Raw genomic sequence first — 22538 nt, 5'->3', positions numbered from 1 at the left:
TAAGAGAGTGTATAGGCTTTTCATCAGTAAATTCAATCTGAGTATGAAGCCAGTAAAATGTTATTCTAAAACTTTTATACCATCTTTTGTATGCTCCAAGGGACCACTGACAATGTTGAGGGATTAAGCTTTTCCTTGCCTATTGCCTTAGGAGGAGAAAATGCATTATTTAAAAATTCATTATGAAGCTAGGTAGGGATTCCTCTTGTTGCAATGCCAAGGTTATTTAAATAAGATGGAATTGGGTCAATAAATAATTATAGAGATATTAAAAGGAACAAAAAGAGCTTGATTGTTTACATTTATATTCTGTAGTGTTTTTGAGTGGACTTCTCTATAACCTGTGCATTAAGTTGGAACACTAATGAACATTTAAGTAGTATATTAGAATTATGCTATTTGATTTTTGAAAAATCGGTATGGTTGCAAAACCACTTTTCAAGTCTTTATTATTTACTCATAGTATTAGTAAAGGTGTAAACCTAGATGAAAAATGCCTTTGTCTTGTTATTGAAAAATTTTCTTTTCAAAATAAGAACCTCTGTAGAACTTAATGTATTCTTCAAGCCTTGTAAGAAAGTGCAGTTCATCGTGGATCAGAAGATTGGGTCTTCCACACGGAACACGAGGAAGATGAAGAGTTGAGTTTTATACCCTGCTTTTTCTCTTCCTTTAAGGCACAGGTGTCAAACTCGCGGCCCTCCAGATGTTATGGACTACAGTTCCCATCATCCCCTGCCAGCATCATGCTGGCAGGGGATGATGGGAACTGTAGTCCATAACATCTGGAGGGCCGCGAGTTTGACACCTATGCTTTAAGGAATCTCAAAACAGTTTACAATCACCTTCCCTTCCCCTTCCTACAATAAACCCCTTGTGAGGTAGGTGGGGCTGAGAAAATTGTGACTAGCCCAAAGTCACTCATCAGGCTTCATGAGTAGGAGTGGGGAAACAAGCCTGGTTCACCAAATTAGAGCGTGCCACTTGCGTGGAGGAGTGGAGGAATCACACTCTATTCTCCAGATTAGAGTATACCACTCTTAATCACTACACCACACCATGGCAGCTTTTAAGTGTGTGTTCTATGGTGTACCATAGAGATTACATGCCCTCTGAGCTTACCCCCTCACCTAGCACTGCCCCCAAATCTCCAAGAATTTTCCGAGTTGAAGTTGGCAACCATAATGCATTTCCATTAATATTTGTTGTATGCTGACTGGAACACAAAGAGTTATTCTAGATATACTCAACTGCTTGATTGTTGAATGGCAGGCTACCAACCTTTATCAAGAACTGCTTTTAAAGCTTCCATTGATTTTGAAACTGCCCTTTGTTCTGTGATTTGAAAAAGAATTGTGAGGTACTCTTGACAATCATGTGCCCCAAACTCCCTTATTTTATTTATTTATTTATTTATTTATTTGTCTTCTAGGCTGCCTTTCCCAAAACAGGCTTAGGGCAACTTACAATGAGAAAATTGCCCATCATAGGTAATATCAATCAAAAAACCCCATAAAAACTAATATAGAATTCCACAATCACAAAAAAGCTAGGGTGCCTTAAAACTGAGGGTACACCAGTGTGAGGCAAGCAAGAGAATTAGTCCCAGAGCTAGCATCTGTTTTGCCAGTTTGTACAATGGCAGTTGAAACCCTCTTTTTAAAACTGGTCAAATAACAAAAGTCAAGAAAAGACATTTTTTTTGTACTGATTTCCTCAAATGTAAAATGAATCCTCCCTCACGCTTGTCACTTTTGGAGTCCTAGCAGCAATAGTTTCCCTCTCAGGCAGCAGATCACAGTCTGCAATATGGCAGTGGGTGGTAGGTGCTGCCTTGGTTACCGCCCCTCCCATGGTGTCCAGTGATTCTGGGATTCCATTCTTATCTTCTGCTAGGGTTGCCAAATCCAGGTTGGGAAGTTCTTGGAGATTTTGAGTTGGAACCTGGGAAGGGCAGTGTTTAGGGAGGGGAGAGACCTCCAAAGCAGCCATTTTCTCCAGGAGAATGTCTATGTCACCTAGAAATTGATTGTAATTCCTGGAGATTTCCAGACTCTTCCTGGCCAGAATCATTGAGAGCACACCTGAATCCAGGCCATTCTTTCATGTTAGTATTCGTACTTGCACAGCCCCATCTGGGATGGGGGAGAGTGAGTCTGACATTGCAGGCTTCACAGGCTTACACTGTTGGATTTGCCCTCCGTGGGTCATTTGCTCCAGTGGAGGGGTATATCAGCCAACGGATGGCTGCTGCAGCCTGCCAAAATCGACGAGGACATGTGAATTAATATCATGCTAATTGTGCTCCTGTGCCCCCATTGACTGCAGCAGCATTTCAGGGGCATTCTGGAGGCATGGCCGCGGACGGAGCTAACAGTAGTTGGCTTCCACCCTTGCTTTGCCACAAGAAATGCTGGCATCCGGCTCTTGGACTTACACCACCTTTTTGGTGACTACATCCGTGGGAGCTCTACGGAGGGCTTTCCAACAGAGGGCAGTTTCTTTTGCCTTTTTAACTCCCTGCACTCCTGGAAAACTGTCCCGGGAATGGGGTGGCTGCACCGCCAAATCCAGGACCCAGCCATGTGGATGGGACTGTCAGTCTTGCAAGCATCTTCAGGTTAGAAATCTCTCATACCTTCTGAACTCACACTATATGTGTGAGGCCAGAAGGTATGAGAGATTTCTAACCTGAAGATGCTTGCAAGTCTGGCAGTCCCATCCATATGGGAGCTGTACTATGAACTGGGGAAAGGGAGTATAGAAGTAAAAACTATATTACTTCTACACTCCCTTTCCCCAGTTCATACTTCAACTCCCAGTTGCTTCATTTTTCTTCTTACCAGTACCAGCTCTTTCCCCAAACCATCTTCTTCCTGAGCTAACCTGAGCCATGGCATTTAAGGACTCACAAAGCCCGTTCTGCAACCCTTTCTTTTTGCAATGGGGAATCACCATGTTTTGCCATAAGCCTTGGTTGTTTACAAGCCTGTTGCCGATAATGCATACAAGATTGTTTGCACATCCCCCACATATTGCTGATATCTTTTACCCTCCACTTTGTGGAGTATTATGCCTCAGTTTAGTAAATTGCAGTGAAAATGATAATGGAATGGTCAATTGCGGGGAGGGAGCAGAATCTGGAATCTACTTTGACAAAGATTGCTCTGATAATTTGTAAAATCTTCAGGGTTGAGGTCCTTGCAAAAAGCCATCCCCCCGCTGCAAACCTTTGTCCTTTCTTAAAAGGCTGTCTTGTTACACCATAGTTCATCTTTGTTACAGCGACTTTTTGAAAAAAAATTAACGAGTTTATTAATTCTGCTGAATTTATTATAGTCAAACATGAGATATTATTAAGTTGCCATTGTTCAAAGCATTTTGCCTCACTGTCGGAACGACTTGTCCTCTGCATTGGCAGACACAGAAACATTCATTTTGTTTCCTAATTAGAAGAGCGGCAAGCAAGAGCTATGACAGAGTTCAGCTCCTCAATGTACAGCATGCCAGGTTCCATAGCACAGGCTTTATAAAATTCTCCTTAATTCAGGAGCAGAATATCATTAACTTTGTAAGTGGATGAATACAATGGACAAGCAATTTAATTAACTTCTAACATTGAACGTTGGATGGGAGACAAAATGAAATTATGCACATATTTCTGATGCAGGCAGTCAACCTTGAAAGGGGCTTGATTGTGGTGGGTCAGACAGGGGGACAGCTCTGTCCAATTATTTCGTGTTTAGGCCTAGAATATGAAATTTGAAGTTTGGTACTTTGTAAATCAATCGCCTCTTATTTTGAGGCAGCTTACAAAGAATCCTGGAGACACAAAACAATGCCCAGTGACGGTGACATGCTAAATACAGCTTTTTACCACATATTAGCCTTCCCATTGAGAGCTGACCTGGATAATACTAAATGAAATGGGCAATAATGTCTTCTCAACAAATTGAATTTGCCATCAGTGAGTCTATTATAGATGACGAGATTCATGAAATGCTAAATTGATTTAAAGCTGAGCAGTGTTCAAATTATAATTGTTGAAAGTCAACTCAGTGTGGCTCAGATTAAATTCCACACAGAACAACAATACCCTTTCTTAAAAATACAGAAGATAGCGGATCAGTTGGCAGTTGTAGATAAGCAGAGGCCCAAAATTCCATCTCGCGCCAGTTAAAAGTCTGGGGTGTTTTTTTTGCAAGATAGGGTGAAAACTTTTATGGATGTTTGAGTCAACCTATGATGTCTCCTCAAAAAATCTTGAGTTTCCTAATCCTAAAAGAAAAGCTGGATGTTAAGTACAACAAATGTCTGACTGAAGGGCTGCAGTTTAGTGTTACACAACACAATCTTCATCTAGAGGCAGATGTGCCACTGGACTTCAATTTTGTTTTGCAACAATAGATATGGCCATTTCTCAGGATTTATCTAAACTACCATGACTTTACTGGAAGATGGTGGATAGGAAGGAGGATGCCAATATATTAAAGCATGTAAAATAAGAGCCTTTGCATTCTGCATGTTTCTGATTTATTTTAAAGACTTAGTGTGAGGAGGTGGACTGGCTCTAGTGGAGCAAAGGGAAGTCTGTCCAGTGATCCATGACTGGCAGATTATTGAGCAAAGGTGTTACACTTCTGCCTCCTTGGAGATGAGGCTGCCAGAGGCCAAACCAAGTTCACCCTGGACCTCTTTAGAGACTTCAGATCGAGAGGGGAGGAGAATCCTCACTCTGGTTCACCTCATCCCATCGGGACTCTCCCTTCACTCTCACGCCATTCTTTGACGTAGATCTGTGGAGAAAGGACTAGCCCTAACCATGTTCTCCTTGGCTCCAGACTGGAGTAGCTAGCCCATTTATAGTTCCTTCCACTTCCTTCCTCTTCCTCTGGTTCATATGGAATCCATCAATCCAAGGTGCTGCCTTTATTTCTGGATAAAGTTTGAGAATGGTATGTAACCCCTTCTAGACAATTTTACTCTGGCCTCCTCCCTAGCCTGATCCTGTCAGACCACCACTGGGCTGTGGAGGCATGTTGTCAGCTGGTCAGCAATATCTGCCACCCTGAGGAAGCCCATGCTCCCATAGCTGCACCAACCACCCTCTTGTCTCTGACACCGCAGGAACCTGGTGTCTTCCTCTTGTTCCCACTGAGGAACTCAGTGGTTCCACCTTTGCAGTGGTTGTGGGACCAGTATCAAAACCCGTATCTGGCTCCAGCTCCTGACACTTGGCATTGCTGTGGTATGCAAACATTTGGTGGTGATTGGGGTGGGGCTGGGATGCAACTTGTTGCATTTGACCAGGATGGAATAGGTTGCCTTGACTCCATTACTGCAGCTATGAAAGCACTTAAAATATGTCTTAGCACAATGCTGACTTTTAAGGCTGACTGTTTCGAAGTTGCACTCCTGCAATGTAGGAGTGTAGGCAACTGACACTGGACTTTTGGAATCTACTTTGAAAATAATAAAGTAGTGATGATTACCATAGAGAATTAATTATATGAAGACTGTCACATCTCCCTGACCATGATGCCATAATATTCTTTCACATTGCAACCTTACACAGTTGAATTTGTTGATTTGCTGGGACAGGCACTTGTTGAGGAATTAATGCAAAGGATTAGGTGGGTTTTTCAAAAGTTTCGCATGCCTGCATATCCGACAGACATGCCCCGATGTAAAAACAAAAGCAATAGAAGTTTAATTCTGTGTACATTGGCTGATAAGGCTACTGCAGAAAATGATAAATTGCCAGACGCCTAATTTGTTCTCAGATAAAAAGTGATAGATTATTTTTAATGAGTTGATTTCTGCACAGTCAGTTTTCCCTCTTTGGAAAAGACATTCACCCCTTTCTAAGGATCACTTGTATTGAGAGCATAAGATTTTTAACATTATCATCCTCAAAAGACTCCCTTCGAAATCCATTGATGTCAATTGCTTTAGAAGGATGTAACTCTGTTTAGGATTGCACTGCCAAAAATCTCTACGCTTTCCTAGTTTCCTCTGGGATCTACTCTCTGATCTCCAAGTCCTGTGGCTGCTTCAGCTTCACCTTGCTGATTGACGGGTGGGAAATGGCCTCATTCAGCCTGCAGTCTGGTAGTTTCCCCATTATTGCTGTACGGGCATTGTGTCTGTTGAACTGATATTGCTGAAGGGTATGGAGCTACATCTTCATATACTTCGAATGATAAACAAAAACTGAGTGTATTCCATTTACATCTCAATGAAGCTGTTAAGGAGCACAGCAGATCCTGCCCTCTGAATTCCTTAGGGATTTTCTCAAACAGGCTGCCCTACGCATCAATGATGGCACTCTTGTATGATTCCCAATACCTTACAATACAAAAGACCCCCCCCTGCTTTTTATTTATTTATTTTTTGTTAACCCAGAGAAGAATGCTTTTATGTAAAAATGTTGTCATTCTGTCTAGAATTATTGCAGCTTTTCATTTGCTGCTGCTCCTCAGTCTGAAATATGGCAGCAAATCCAGTACATTTTCCTAATGGAAAAATAAGTGCTCATGACAGTCAAGTTTATAAATATGTAAAAAAAAAAGCCTTTTAATTGTTTTTAGCCAAACAGGCAGGTAATCAATAATATCAGACGTGACAAACATACTGGTGACATGCACTGTAGTCAAAGTGACTGGCAAGAGATAAGAACTTCCTGTCAGCAGTGACCTATGCTAATTAATATTCAGATACTGTCATTTTCTATGACAAATGGATTCCTTGAGCTATATTGATATAGCAGGTTAAACATTTAAAAAGTTAGGTTGAACTTTGACTTTAAATATTCATTAGAGCTAATTATGGATTTTATGACTACATGAATTACACTTTCTGAGTCATCATTGGCAATTTATTTTACATTTATTTAAAGCACTCTTCATAATTGCACTATTAGCTTCAAACACATTCAATGAGGTAATGCAGAAAATGTTTATTCTGTGCAGTAATTATTTAAAGGTTTGGTTCTAAGCTTTCACTCTCCCCTGCAGTTGTTAAATTTGCAACGTAAGTGAAATTTGAAGGCTACATTTCTCAGCATATAATTAAAAAAAATTAAGTGGCGCCATGTTCGAGGTACCATTTTAGAAGGGCCTCCGCCTTTATTCACGGTGTATCCAAAGGTAGCGAAAAGTAGAGCGTTAAGTTGATATCACCTTTGCTATGTTATTGTTTGCATGGAAAAATAAAATTAATATTATACTTAAAAAAATCTTTTTGGGGACCTGATTGAACAACAGCATGAGCAACAGATTGCTGTCATGATGTGTTGTGAATACCATGTTCACTCGCAGAATATTTCATATGCTCTCCAAAATGTGTAAATCTTTGAAGAATGATATTTTCCCTTAAAATTGTGGATTGTCCTAAAATTGTGGATGCTCCAGTTGTGTAGTGTGGATTGCTCCATTATTTTCACCGAGTCCTCTGATAGAATGCACAAATACACTTTTGCAAATTCCTGAGCTTGTGAGAGCATCCAAGCTCTTTGTATCTAAGGAGTCACTGGATTGCTGTCATTGTATATTGTGAGAAATAAGAAAAGGATAAACAAAACAAACCATGTGCAGCAGTATAAAATTGTCTTCTGTTATAAAAGCCCATATTGGATATCTTTCAGGAAATATGCTTACTTTTTACTTTAAGCTGCCATCCATCTTAAATGAGCCTGGCAGCTCTGTATATTTACAAATTGAGGTATCAAAATTGCTAGAAGATACTGATTGTTTATGGGTTAGATCCAAAGTTTCTGTTGCACTGACACAGACAGAGAAAATCCACTTTCGGTGCACTTTGTAGCTGGTTTTATTGGAAGACTGGGTTTCTTTTATATCTGCAGGTAGCCAAATTTTGTATGAGTATACAATAAACGCAGATCTATGTTAAGACAGGGAGCAGTACTAGATGAGTGGGTGCGACTGCTTAATGCAATGTTGTAAGTTGATGCTTCTTTTGGGTATGAGAATTACATTATGGATTTTTGTACATATGTATAAATTTAATCTGCTTTTGTTTTCTTTTTGCTGGCCTTGTGGTCGTAGTAAAATTATTCGATTATTCAACTTTGCAGCTGGATTTTACTGTGTGAAATAGCAAAATCCACTTGCAAACAATTGTGAAAGTGACTTGAAAGTGCATGTGCAGAAGGGGACACTTTTCGGTCGGTTGCCAGGCTGTTTATTGGTTGTCAATGTTAAGTTAAAGGCAGCAGTAGAGGGGACACTTTATTATTATTATTTATTATTATTTATGCTATTTATTATCTGTCAGTGCCAATAAAGGTTGTTGTTGTTGTTGATGATGATGATGATGATGATGATGATGATTTACACCACCCTTCCATTGGCGTAAGTTCATTAACCCCTATGGAGGACTTTCTGGAAGCAGGGGCTGTTTTCGGTTTTTTCAGCTTCTCCGCACTGCCAGAAAACCCTCTGGAGGCATGGAGGAGGTGTTATACCTGCCCATGTTAGGCTTTGGATGGGGCAGCCCATCCCATTGACTTCAGTTGACTTTGAAAGGTTAAATTGTGTTTAGCATTGCTTTGTAAGCACGTTTTTGCTTCATCAACTTACATGGGTCTTACTTCAGAGTAGTTCTATTAAGGATTTTCCCCCGTCCCATAAATTCTATGAGCAATTACACTAAGGTGACCAGATGGTCACCTTTCCATCCTTCGGATGGGGAAGCGGCTGTGGCAAGATGCATCGCAGCGCATGGCGCTACGCAACCGCGAGAAGCGCACGGTAGCTTCTGCAGCTAATGCCGTTTGCCGCCCTGTCACAGGGCGGCAAACGGCAAGCAAACCTCAGAAGCCCGCGTGCGCGACCACAGGAGCAAAAGGCAGCCTTTTGTACAGTGCTCCCCGGTCAGAAACAGGGAAGCGCCCCAGAAGACACTTTGAAACTGCCGCGGTGCCGCTTCTGGGGCGCCAGTTCCCCTGTTTCTGGACCAGGGAGCCTGCATACAAATAGGCTGCCTTTTCCTTTGGCGGTGGCAAGCTCCCTGGTCAGGAAACAGGGAAGCACCCCAGAAGCCTTCTGGGCGCCCTGCGTTTTGACCGTGGGCACGAGCGCCACCGCAAAAGGCAAAAAAATGCAACGCTGCGGTATTGGGGCCATTGTCCGTGAATCGTGGACAATGGCATAAGCGTTCAGCGGAGACGCTGAGACACTCTAATACTGCTAAAAGCCGGAGTGTCCCACGAAAATAGGGACGGATGGTCACCCTAAATTACACACAGGCAACCTCCACTCTCCCTTCAAGTCTGCCAATTCTTTTTCATGTGGAATTTGACAGGATTTAATAGTATAACAGCTGTAAGTGAATATGTGGTGTTGCTTAGAGAGCCTGTGTGGTGTGAAAGTTGGACAATGTAAAAGCTTACCGGAAGAAAGTTGATTTTGAAATGTGGTGTTGGAGGAGAGTTTTACAGATACCACCAAAAAGACAAAGAAGTGGGTTCTGTTTCAAACCGGGCCTGAACTCTCCCTGGCCTAGAAGCTAAAATGACCAAACTGAGACTATCATACTTTGCTCACTTTATGAGAAGATGAGACCCAGTAGAAAAGACAATAAAGCTAGGAAAAGTTTAAGGCAGCAGGAAAAGAAGAAGAGCCAACATATTATTGGTTGCCTCTATAAAGGAAGCCGTTGCTTTCAGCCTGCAAGACCTGAGCAATGCTGTTAATTATAGGATGTTGTGGACGACATTAATTCATAGGGTTGGCATAAATCAGAAGTGACTTAACAGCACTTAAGACATGCACACATGATGAAATGGTTAGTAGGATATGGGAGAGCCAGGTTGAAATTCCAGTTCAGCTATGAAATTCACTGGGTGACTTTGGGGCAGTCACTCTAAGATTAGACTGTCTCACAGGGTTGTTTTGATGATAAAATGGGGCTGAAAAAACTATATGCCATGTGTGATGCTCCGCAGGTAGGTCTAATAAAAGCCTGTCTTTGATGGTCAGTCATGCACTCCATTCCCCATGCTTGCTCTATGAAGCAGCAGGAGAAAAAAATCGGGAAAAGGATGTCATAAAATCTGTGACGATCTAGGAATTGCCCTGTATCTGTGGTTTTTACCATGGATATCAGGAGACATTCTTAGAGCATCATGGATGCCACCATATTATTCCTCATCAATGCTCCCTTTGCCCTAAGTGCTCCCAGGTTTTGGTTGCTCCCAGTTGGCAGTGCTATGCCTAGAATGTTTAGATGAAGGGTGAAATGAAAATGTACTAGACAGATTACAATCCTGAACTAAATGCCCAATTATGCACTGTTGGATGTAAGTGTTGGAACAGACAGCCCTTAGTGCATGAATTTTATCTATGTGAAAGAGAGAGGTAAGAACAAATAAATCTCTGAAAGATGACTTTCTGGAACTTTTCCATTTAACAATTATCTGTTATTCCAAGGAAGTTAAAGGCCAAAATACCATTGTACTATAATCAGGAGGCAACATCTGTTCTTATTAATTGCTAATTAAATTATACTAAAGACTTAAAATATTAGCAGTTGGCCTCTTTATTTTGTGCAATGTTCTTTTTTTATCCCGTCAACCTGTTCTCCTTGCAGAATCGTTAACCTTGAGTCCTCTATGAGAATGTCTGCTTGTGTTTCTTATTTGCCTCCTCCATACATAGATGCACATTTTCTTTTTTTAAAAAAAGAGAAAAGAAAAAACTGGAGCAAGCTACTTGGGTCACAAGAAAGTGTATTCATCAATTAAAAGTGTGACAGTGTTTTCCGTTGGATGAACTAATATGTCAAGGAGATGGGCAGGACCCCATGTTTGTGCTTTTGACAAATCAGCAAATGTTTAATCTCTAGATGTGCAGCTTCTCATAAATAATGCAGTAGTCAGTGAGCCACAACTCGGCTGTGCAGAAGGAAGTGTCTGTCTGCTGGCTACCAAGTTTTGAAATAGACAAAAATGAAATAAAATACTCCTTTTGGTTAAGAATCTTGGCTCTTTTCCTTAATGCGATCGCATAAAAGGGACTGAAATTGTCCCATTCCCCCCTACTCACACACACAAGTCAGGAAGTTAAAAGGAAGGGATGTCACATAATGGCAGGACACGTGTGGCACTGAAAAGATCCCAGGTTCAATTCGTGGCATCTATATTTGTCAAAGAGCGGCTGGGCTGAGAGAAAACCATCTCCTTGGAAAGCTGTCGTCAGTCAGAATAGACAGTTCTGGGCTAGATGGTCTTCATCGCTATGAAGCAGTTTCATGTGTTAATTTGAATTTTAAAATATGGGCTGCGTTGCTATTTTGCCTTTGGTTTTAGCTGAGGATGTTCTAACTGTTATTGTAAGCTGCCTGGAACCAAGAGGAAAGGTGGGATATAAATGTTTTAATAAATGTATAATAAAATAATAAATGCTGCTGTTGATGGAATACCAGTACACGTGGTTGTAACATCTGTAAAGGATTGTACTTAGAAAAAGATGTTACTATGGTCAGTTGAGGTGCAGCAATCGAGAAAATTGTACACTTCTGCATTAGAATATAGTTCCAAATGAATATGAGAATTATCATTTATTTTTACATGCTGCCTTTGTCAAAACCATTATTTCATGCATTAGGGAGGCTAGCAAGATGGAACAGACCTACGGTTGCCTCAGCAAGAGGCCCAATTGGAACATCTCCGTCTTTCAGGCCCTGTGGAATTGGCCCTGAAAAACCCCTGACTCTGGTTGAGGTTAACCAAAACATTTCATTAATATTTTCACTGCTTCCCACATTTTCTATTTCCATTGGAAAAATTGGGAAAAAAATAGTCTTTGGAGAAAATGCAGGTGGGCTAAATTTTCTTGTGCTTTTTTCTTGGACCTTTACTCAAGATCGGGATGACCATTTACAAAGCCATTTTGAATCCTACGGCACTGTGATGCCTTGTTGGTTTTGTTTCTGCTTGTGGTCTTATTCTTTTTGTTGCACTGTTTCACCTTCTGAGCTGCTTTGAATAGGTGTCCGGAGAGCTGGCATATACATTCTGCAAACAAAGAATAAACATCTGCGTCTTTAGTAACAAATTGGTTTTGAAGGATAAATATCAGAGGAAATTAAGACCATGTATTTGAATTCAAATCTCCATTTGGAATGCCATGTACTTTAGTACAGGTTTGAGGTTTTTGATAGCAGCCTGTTTAAATTGTAATAATTTGTTTTGTTTCAGGCACTGGGAAGCTTTTACTTTCTCCATGAATCCTTGAAAAACATTCACCAGTTCGACTTTAAAGGTAAGTGTAAGAAGTCACTAAATGTCGAGTCTCAGAACTGCTTGGCTCTTGTGTTATTGGCAAAGTCATGTCTGGTTTCTTCAGAACCATTTCACCTATTACATAGACTGTACGCATGGAGCCACTATTAGTCCTAGCTGTCTGTTGGATTTATCTGCATGAAATTGTTATATCCGTGTTTAGAACATCTTAGACATAAACCTAAAAATGAAATGTGTGCAAAGTCCTGAGGGTCAAATTGCACTTGATGTTGTACCTGTATGAAGCTATCCTGTACTGAATCAAACCATTGGTCTATCAAGATCAGTATTGTCCGCTCAAACTGGTAGCAAGTCTTCAGGGTCTCAGATTGAGATTATCATACCACCTTCCATCTGATCCTTTTAATTGGAGATTTGGGGAATTGAACCATAGGACCTTTAGCACGCCAAGGCAATACTCTACTACTGAGCCACATTAGATTTCTGTATTCAAAACTCCTGATGTATTTTATGGCAGCTGCAAAGGGGGCAGCATAAATTGGGGCTATGGCACAGGTGGCAAGGACATAAATGCACCCCTAATCAAAAATCCAGCAGTATATAGTCTCAGCAGGAAGGGGAATAAATGTAATTTGTGTACCTATTTTATCCCCACTGAGATGAAAAGGGAGGTAGGAAGGGAAGGGAAAGAAAGAAAGAAAGAAAGAAAGAAAGAAAGAAAGAAAGAAAGAAAGAAAGAAAGAAAGAAAGAAAGAAAGAAAGAAAGAAAGAAAGAAAGATTTGTAGTCATTGGAACATGACAGGTGCCAATGGCTTGAATCCAACAGGTGAATTCCATAGATTGAAAGGGGAATAATTTTTGCCAGTTTCCCCTTCACCTCGCAGACCCCCACACTAGCATGGATGTACATTTTCGGCTGGAGGGATGGGAGGATGGGCAAGGAAGTTGCACCCCAGAGATGAAAATCTGTTCTCAGAAATTTAGCAGTGGACTCAAGCCAGTATTTGGAAGAAGTTAACAAAGGTTCAGCATTTCAAACCAATTGTGTGCATTACCATACAATGAATACTCAGGTTAGAATCATGTTTGCTGAACAGAAGGATCCGGAGCTCTGAGTGGCAAATTCTAAAGGCCATGGGGTGGGGTTTTTTACCCTTTTTATGTACATTTTGCCTATATAATTTATTTAATGTATTTATTTATTTCTTGGATTTCTATACCGCCCCATCCCCCAAGGGCTCTAGGAGGTGTACAGCATAAAAATTCATACAATATCAAACAGAGGAGCAACTCATACAAAACGCAATAAACAAATAACATAGCTCCATCCAGTTAATAATCAATAAAACTCGCTAAAACTCCATATAACCACATATATTCTCTTCTCACATTAATCAGAAGATTCACATCATGCTTTTTACAGCGTATAAAAGAAGTCAGATTGTGTTAAAAGTCCTGGGGTTTTTTTAGCTGTGAGAGATGTCTATTCAAATTTCAATACAAAATCTCATAAGCTTCATTTAGCTTATTGAGACAGGTCGCATTATTCTCCATCTTTGCACTGCGTTTATATGAAACATCATTGAAACGGTGAGTGAACTAATTGCCTCAATTGTTCACTTTCATTATTCTTGTTCTCACCCGAGATAGATTGCCCCCTTTCTTGTAATTGAGGGTATGGAGGTCTTACTTCAGTGAAGGATTTGAATAGCAGTTTTCTAAGAATTGCATTTAATTTAACTACCATAAATCCTTCTAGTCATCATTTTTTGGATGTTCAAGTAAAACCCAAGACTTAATGTCAGATACCCATCATAGTATATTTTATTCCTGAAACAGACTAAGGTAAATTATAGCACTGATATGGGAATTTTTGATGAGCGATTAACTTGTCTGTCTGCCTGATTTCTGAGCAGTAATATGTTTATCCTTAATCAAGTGAACTATGGATTACAATACATGTACCCAGATTTAGTCCTCAAGTCTGTGTTTTGCACCTAATGGCCTTCAAGTCATGTTCAACTTTCACCTTTGAACATGCAAAAAGAGCAATAATATTTTGGCAAATAAAGTTTGAAATACACATTTGTAGTTTAATCATTAAAATGATCTCCTTTTTAACCTGTTTAATGTCTAGCTGACACAATTCTAAATCAGCATTAGTTCCTCTCCAGGCCAATATATTTCAACATTTAAAAATAATCTTGTGGCAACCTGGGGCATGTGCTCATTAGGTACGTAACACCTTTTGCATCATAGTTTAAGAATGTTGTTGCAACAACTGTTTATATCATCACTTGATAAATAGAAAACAAGATTTTTTTTTCATGGATAGCTCTCACCACATGAATTTCAACTGTATTTCCATTGACCAGGACAGCTTAGCATTGTTATTAATTGTCAGTGTCGTTAAATCTGTTTTTTTCTTGTCCCCTTGTGCACATTAAACCTTTTTCACCATGATAATGGTGTGTTCGTAATATATCTGTGTGTGTGTGCATAAACATAGTGGCATTTATTTTACCAAAGTGTTCTTATTTCTTCCTAGCTAAGAAGTACAAAAAAGTAACGGGAAAAGAAATCTACTCAGACACATTAGAAAGTACACCTATGCTGGAAAAAGAAAAGTTTCCACAGGATTATTTCCCTGAGGTATGTCCAGACAAGCAAAGATTCTAGAGGCCCACAAAGGGCTTGATTCTGTTATAGTTTGCTGCACGAGTAACCAAGTTGGAATCGTAATTAAAATATGGAGCTGCAAGAGCAATATGGATTGGTTGGAGTCCAATTTTTGCTTGGAACCCTTTTCCTCAGAACTACAGTTTTTGTCTCATGTGATTGCTGGCCACATCTATTATCAGTCAGGTGACCCAATACTAACATTTTAAGCAACACATTTGTCAAGATTCACACAATTGATCTGGCCCAGTGTTGTTGTTGTTGTTGTTGTTGTTGTTGTTGTTGTTGTTGTTGTTGTTGTTGTTGTTGTTGTTGTTTGCAAATTCAGGATCACCAGAAGGAATATAAATCTTTTTGGCAAAGGAAGGACAGGATTAGGGTTAGTTATTAATATTATGCTGGAACAGAGGAAATATGGAAAGGCTGGCCATATTGAATCTGTTCACAAATACGAATAGAAAAGGTCATGATCTAGGCAGAGCCAGGAATGAGAAAGTTGAGGATTTAGTAAGAGAAGGCAGGAAATTAGTGAGAACTAGTTTGTTATGGAGGCTGTGGACCTGAAGAGAATGCTGTGATCAATCAGCACTGGAGGGCTAAACAGGATAAGATGCTGCCCCAGTCAGATTTATTAAAGCTATAAGATAGAGATGGTAGCTTACAGTATAGGTCTTCTACCCCACTCCTAGGAAATTAGAGCTCCCTACTTCAGCCATATCAAAAGCAGAGTTCTGTTGCTCATTGAAGACTTTTTATTTTAGCATAAACTGTGATAACTAAGGGGCTATGAATTAAGTTACTCTTTAAGGCTCCAGTAGACTCCTGTTTAGCAGCAGACTAAGACTATCCCTCAGGCATTATTGTATCAATGTCTTTGGGAGGAAAAATGAGCCTCCACCTCACTTCCAGTCATTTCAATTAACAAGTTTTTGATCCTTTGGGAGGGTTCATGGCTCAAAGGTAGAGCTTTGCGGGGTTCAGTCCTTGATACCTCCTGATAAACTAAAGGAGCAGATACAGGTTATTTGAAAAATGTCTACCTGAACCCTGGAGGCCACTGCCCGTCAGAGTAGAAAACACTGACGACCGAACAAAGGTCTTGACTCAGTATTAGACACGTATTCACATATTCACAGGCCAGCCTCTTGGACACTGTTTTTTTGACTAAAAAGCAGGAAAGCATATAGAGACATTGTGAAAAACAAGCAAAAAATGAAGTGCACAGATGGGAAAGCACTTTATGAAGCTTTGCAAATGTTGGGATCAATTGTTCTCACTAAAGTAAAATTATACACTTGATTATTCTTTGCTCCCCCTGCCCTAAAGATTTTCCACTCAAAAAAGTATAGGTACAATTTCATTAAGATTAGTTGTAATTCCCTTAAACCTTTCTGTACTACTAAACCTAAATCTCTATATCAGTGGTGGTGAACCTATGGCACAGGTGCCAGAGGTGGCACTCAGAGCCTTCTCTGTGGGCACGCACAAACAGAGTGCCCACCCACCTCACATCTAGACTGGCCTGGGCCGCTGACTCGATTATTAGCATTAAACTTAAGACCTAGTTTTGGGGAAACAGTATAGGTAACCCTGTTAAGCGCTGTTAAACCCCACTGATTTTCATGCGAAGAACTAAAGCGCGATCCTTTACCTTGGAGTAAGCTCGGTTGCTGGCAATGGGACTTGCTTCTGAGTAAACCCTCCTAGGGTCGTGATTCACCCGTTGGAAGAGTTGCATGGTTGCTTCAAAGCCAAGCCACCAACTACCACCAAGCTTACTCCCGAGTAACACATGCCTCGAAGCCAACTGTTTTTCTAAACTAAAACGTCAGTATTCAGGTTAAATCGCTATGTTGGCACTTTGTGATAAATAAGCGGGTTTGGGGTTGCAATTTGGGCACTCGGTCTCAAAAAGGTTCGCCATCACTGCTCTATATTAACCTACATGACTTTGCTTAAATGTTTGTGATTAAACGAAACTGCCCTCAGTAGCTTCACAAACAGTGGCTGTTTGTATGCTGCATCAGCAAAATTTACATCAGCTGAGTGTTGTGCATTTGAACCAGAGTTTTAATGTAACATTTACATTATTTTGGGGGGAGTTGAGGGAGGGTTTGCCCATAGTTTAAGACTGATTTCTTTTCTTTTTATTACTGCCGCTTAAGGATGATCTAAAAGTAATTACAATGATTGAGGCATAATGCAATTCAAAATAATTACAGCCCACTGCATATAAAAGTAACAAAACTTTCCGTACTGATTTATGGGTCCTCTTGGCTGGCATGAATCTCAAATGATGCCTTTGGGAGCAACACTCCAGATAATGTTGGGTCATTTTTAAAAAGCAGATTTGTGTAGTCTATCAGGGCTGAGTAATTCCACCCCCCCCCCCATAGTGAGAAATTGGTTGTTATCATAGATCACCAATACTGCTCAAAGCTCTTGTGAAAGATGAATTAATTTCACTAATGCTTTAATGCAAACCTTTCATGGAGAAGGCTGTATGGTGATAACCTTACTGCAGGCTCTCCTTTCTCAATGATGATTTATGCTGTCTTTTAGTAGATGAAACTGCCTGAATTCACAATCCGTCTGCTGGCTAAGGGAATCTTATTAACAGCAAACCTGGGGAGAGACTTAATATTGTAAAAGACGAACAGTGTTGCACTTCTTCCTTGGGATGTTGAGTTGCCCTATTCTAAAATCAGTATTGGAGACTACAGATAATCTTGGAAGTGTTTTGATATTTGGCGCTGATTTAGAGGAAGATTTCTTGCTTCTGGGAAGGATTACTTCTTGGAAGAGTGCAGTCAAAAGTGATGGTAGCACAAAACTGAGAGGTTGGAATGGCAAGTTCAGGCCTTCATACCTCTAAACTCATTATGAGCCAGAGTGAGTGAGTGAGTGAGTGAGTGAGTGAGTGAGTGAGTGAGTGAGTGAGTGAGTGAGAGAGAGAGAGAGAGAGAGAGAGAGAGAGAGAGAGAGAGAGAGAGTTTGGACTTGACTTGAAATGGCCATATCTCTCAACAGTAAGTCTCAAAACTTGCTACTGAGATTGGCAGAGGATGCAACTGTGAAGACTCAAACCATTCATTGCCTGAGGAGACCTTTTTCAGCTCTTCCTTGTTCAATTTGTTACGTCAAGAGAAATAGAACACTAAATTTCCCAGCAGCAATAACTTATTTTAGGGTTGCCAACCTGGAGATTTCCCAGAATTACAACTGCACATATTACTTATTTATTGAAAACATTCTGCTGAAGAAAATGGTGCTTTGGAAGCTGGACTGTGTGGCATTATATCCTGCTGAAGTCCCTCCACCCCCTAAACGCCATCATCAAATCTCTAGGTTTTTCCAAACCCAGAACTGGTAATCCCAGACTCTTCTGGACTATGGGTTGAGCTAGGATACAGTGCACATTACGGTTGCCACAGCAGTGGAAACTTGGCATTATCCAATGAGGTCAGGAGTCCTAAAAATGTAAGATAGATGCCTCAGTCATCAGTCCTCTTTGTTATCAGTTTCTCTGTCTCTCTCCTGTTGCAAGATCCATTTGGGAAAACAGTGGAACTGGTGATAACAGAGTGGCTGGTGACCACGGTGAGCCAGTGGGTATATCGGCTTTGGACACATTCTAGTCTGGTTTCTGGCCTGGTCATGGAACGGAGTTCTGCATACATCATCTCTGGACCCATCCCAGTCCAGCTTCCAGCCTGGACATGGGATGGAGACCATGCTGGTCACCCTCACAGATGAGCTTCAACTCCTTCTGGATCTAGGCAGGACAGCACTGGTGTTGCTTTTAGACTTAATAGCAGCATTTGACATGGTCGATTATGATCTTTTGGCCCACTGCCTTGCTGTTACTAGGGTCCGGGACACAGCCTTGTAATGGGTGACCTGGTTTCTTCAGGATCGAGGACAGCAAGTGGCACTTGGGGAGAAGGAGTCCCAGCAACACTCTTTGCTTTTCAGGGTGCCGCAAGGGGCAGTATTCTCTCTAATGTTATTTAGCATCTACATGCAACCCCTGGCCCAGCTGGTTCAGAGCAAACAACAAAACAAGCTCCATCACATCAGCTGAAAAGTAGGGTGCAATTATAATTCTCATACTAATTAATCAGGTACATAAAATTATTGTTTCACATTGTTGGGATTTATTTTCCTAACTGGTGTATGTATGTGCCTCTACTTAGGCTGCACATTTGTTGAAAAGCAGAAAATGTGACTCTTCTCAAAAACCAATTCATAGTAAGTTTTATAACAAATAGGGCCAAAGCCTCATGTTGGAATTCCAGCTAGTTGTACTGTTCTTATGTTGGTTGTTAGTACAACAGAGATTTTGCTAGGTTCAGAGGCAAACTGCTCCCATTTCACTTCCTAATTAGCTTGTTTTTCCTAGTTCTGGAGGAAATCTTGGGGAAAAAAGCTCAAGAAGGGGGCAGATAATGTAGGTTGGCTGATAGGTAGGAAGGAGAGAAGGAAGCAAGAAAAGGGGAGGGACAGTGGGGACTTTCAGGGAAGGGAAAGAAACAGAATGAAGGGGAACAATGAGAAAAAAATCAGATGCCACTTGCAAGTCTTTGTACATGTATGCATGTCATATTAGCTACCAGTGTGCCTGTCACTTGCAGTTGGCATCTGATTACCTGTACTGTGGGTCAGATAATGAGTACTATGAATGAATCAATGATTATAAAAGTCCCATTGATTTCCATGGGGCAGAAGAAAGCATTACAAGACAAATACTGGTTTTACAACTTGGGATTTGCTTCATGATGCTGTTATCAGAAGAGAGGGGAGCATCTGTAATAAATAATTGTTGGTAGGGATAAGGGGGTGTTTCATACATTCTCCTTTTTTCAGCTATAGTCTGTTTTTAACTCATTCTTTCCACAACATAGTTCAATGACCCGAAAATATGCCTGGTTAAGGAAAGCATATATGAAGAGTAGAATCACTTTCCCTTCTTGCTGATTCTCTTCTACAACTTATTTTCCCTTACCCCTTTTACATCACTTTGGGAAACACTGCCAACTGGAACATGCAGTTGATAAGATTATACTCTCCATTTACTTGCCACATCAAGTTTATTATATTTTTTCCTTTTTTATTCAGGAAAATATTCAAATACAATAATATCGTATGCATATAATGTCTCTGTACTAATAGTGTGAGTTCCCTTTCCCTTTTCTATATTTTAATATGTTTATATTGATTTTTGTTTTTCTTTTCAGTGTAAATGGTCCAGAAAAGGCTTTATACGAACAAGATGGTGTATTGCTGATTGGTATGTAATGTGAAATTTGTTTCTCAATGCCGTGTGGCACTCTGAAAATGAATGGATATTAAACTGGGGAAAGGACCCTAACATTTTTTAAAGTTTAGTTGTAGAGATGGTAGATCATGCATGTTGTGCAAAATTTAATGTTGCTTTCTGCATTACAAATTTATTTTGAAACAGTATGTTACAGCTATCTGATTTTAGAGGTTGTAATAGTTCTCAATATGATGAGGAAAGTTATTTTTTTCTAGTAAAGGTCAAAACATATAAATTATTGAATTTTTTAAAAGTATATGATTCTTCTTCTGCCTACAAAGTAAAATTTTGATCCAATATATTACAAAAGAAATGGATCACACTTTGGCCAGTGACTACTGAATATGTCATTTATAGATTTAGAGATTGAAACTGTTGATTTGTCTGTATTATAACCGAATATTGGAACATTTACAATCTGAGACTGTGCATGTTTACTCATATGTAAGGCCCGCTATGTTCAGTAAGTCTTAATTCCAGGTAAGTATGCGTAGGATTGCGGCACTAATCTGAAAATTCATCCTTTACATTAAAAAATTGTGTCTGCTTTCCATTTCTTTAACTGTTTCTGTAATTTTTTCCCCGTTAGCATCAGGCAGTGATGTTCACTCCGCGGATCACAGAGAACCACATTAACAATTCGAATGAATCAAAAGAGCCACATGACTATTACATACCCGGCACCCACCCCAAACACACAAAAACAACAATATACAATTATAATTACCAGGCTATCCGATCATGTCTTTCCCCACTACTGGGAGCTTTGTTTTATGGATTAGCATTCAACAGTGGTATGCCCCACCCCAGTGCCTCGTTCAGCTGACCCAGCATCATATATAGAAACCCTGCACCTTGCAGAACCTTGATATAATTATCAAGGGCAAGCTGTGCTGTGTTTTAAAAATAAGGCAGTATGATTCCACTTTCTAAAAAACTTGCCCACTTTCCTGAAATTTGGGGTGGATGCCCTGGGGAACCATGCTCAGGAAAGCCGCAGGTGGCATGTCAAAAAGCCACTTGTGCCACACATACCCCGAGCCACTGAATGAGTATCAGTAGCATAAGGAAATAACTGGTATGAAAAAACAGTTTTTTAAAAAGATAAATTCTCTCACAGATTCAAACAATTTGTTTAGAGTCAATGCCTTCTCTTTCTTTCTTATAGAAACACAAGACGGGGACCTGTGGGGACTCTCATTCCCTCTCACTCTTTCTCTGACTCCTGTTGCCAACCAACCAACCTTCCATCTTGATTTCTTCCCCTCCCACTCTCCCTGTACTGTGTTACCTATGTTCCCAACTGTCCCGCCTCCCCTGCCCCGTCCAGCTAATATTTCCACTCCTAGCTGCTCATCCCATAGCTCTTTCCTAGTCAGTTTTCCTCCCACCAATTCTCTTTGTGTTTCTGCTCCCCCTCACCTTTTTTTCCTCTCCTATTTTCCTCCAACTCTGCCAGACCATGCTGTCCTCTTCCTCTGTTATTCTTCTGACTTTTTCTTTTACCCTATCTCTTGTCCTACTCCTCCTTTCCATCATACTACTCCCTCCATTTTCTCCCCAATTCTGTCCCTCCCAACTTTTTTCCTTGTCAATTTTTCCACCATACTGCCTGATGCATCCCCCCTCTCCTAGCTGCCCATGCATTTTCCCATTCCCCTGCCCAACCTCATTCCATGTCTGCCTCTACTTTTACACACCTCCTTCCATCATTGAGTGCTGTTTTGGGTGGCTACAGCAACTTAACTGCCACACAACATTTGGTTTTTGCATTACATCTGTGTGTTTATAGATGTATTTGTGGCAGCTAGACCCTCATTTTTTTAAAAAACTTTTCATACCCAATTTACAAAAATGATTCCTTAGCCCAATGTGGGGCCCACTTGTGAATTTTTAATTTAAAAAACATTCACAGAGGAAGTAATGTATATTAGATAAATGACTAAGTGGGAGATCCATATTATGTTTGCCAAGTATTCCCCCCCCCCCCCAAGTTTTGGAATGTTTGGGGCAATCTTTTTCTTTTGAGGAGATCCAGTACAGGTGCTCTTATGTTCTTATCACTGTAGTTCAGAGATCTAAGTAGTGCCAGAGGTGTGCAACCTGCGGCTCTCCAGATGTTTATGGACTACAAATCCCAACAGCCCCAATTGGCCATGCTGGCAGTGGCTGATGGGAATTGTAGTCCATGAACATCTGGAGAGCCACAGGTTGCAGACGCTTGATAGTCTGTAAGGATTTATGTGTGTCAGATACAATTTGAGGAACAGCTC

General features: G+C 40.5%; 1 protein-coding gene across 2 annotated transcripts in view; it reads left to right on the top strand.

Annotated features, from left to right (window-relative positions):
- INPP5A (inositol polyphosphate-5-phosphatase A) overlaps window positions 1-22538 on the top strand; it is a 309623-nt gene that overhangs the window by 152252 nt on the left and 134833 nt on the right. For both annotated transcript variants that reach the window (XM_048505609.1, XM_048505610.1), the window contains exons 5-7: window positions 12221-12284; window positions 14815-14918; window positions 20183-20235. In XM_048505609.1, coding sequence (XP_048361566.1) covers window positions 12221-12284; window positions 14815-14918; window positions 20183-20235 — 221 coding nt within the window. The remainder of the gene's footprint in view (window positions 1-12220; window positions 12285-14814; window positions 14919-20182; window positions 20236-22538) is intronic.

Source organism: Sphaerodactylus townsendi, linkage group LG08, assembly GCF_021028975.2.
Source record: "Sphaerodactylus townsendi isolate TG3544 linkage group LG08, MPM_Stown_v2.3, whole genome shotgun sequence".
Classification (NCBI taxonomy): Eukaryota; Metazoa; Chordata; class Lepidosauria; order Squamata; family Sphaerodactylidae; genus Sphaerodactylus; species Sphaerodactylus townsendi.
The sequence above is the reverse complement of the archived record's forward strand: the minus strand, read 5'-3'. Positions and strand labels throughout refer to the sequence as shown.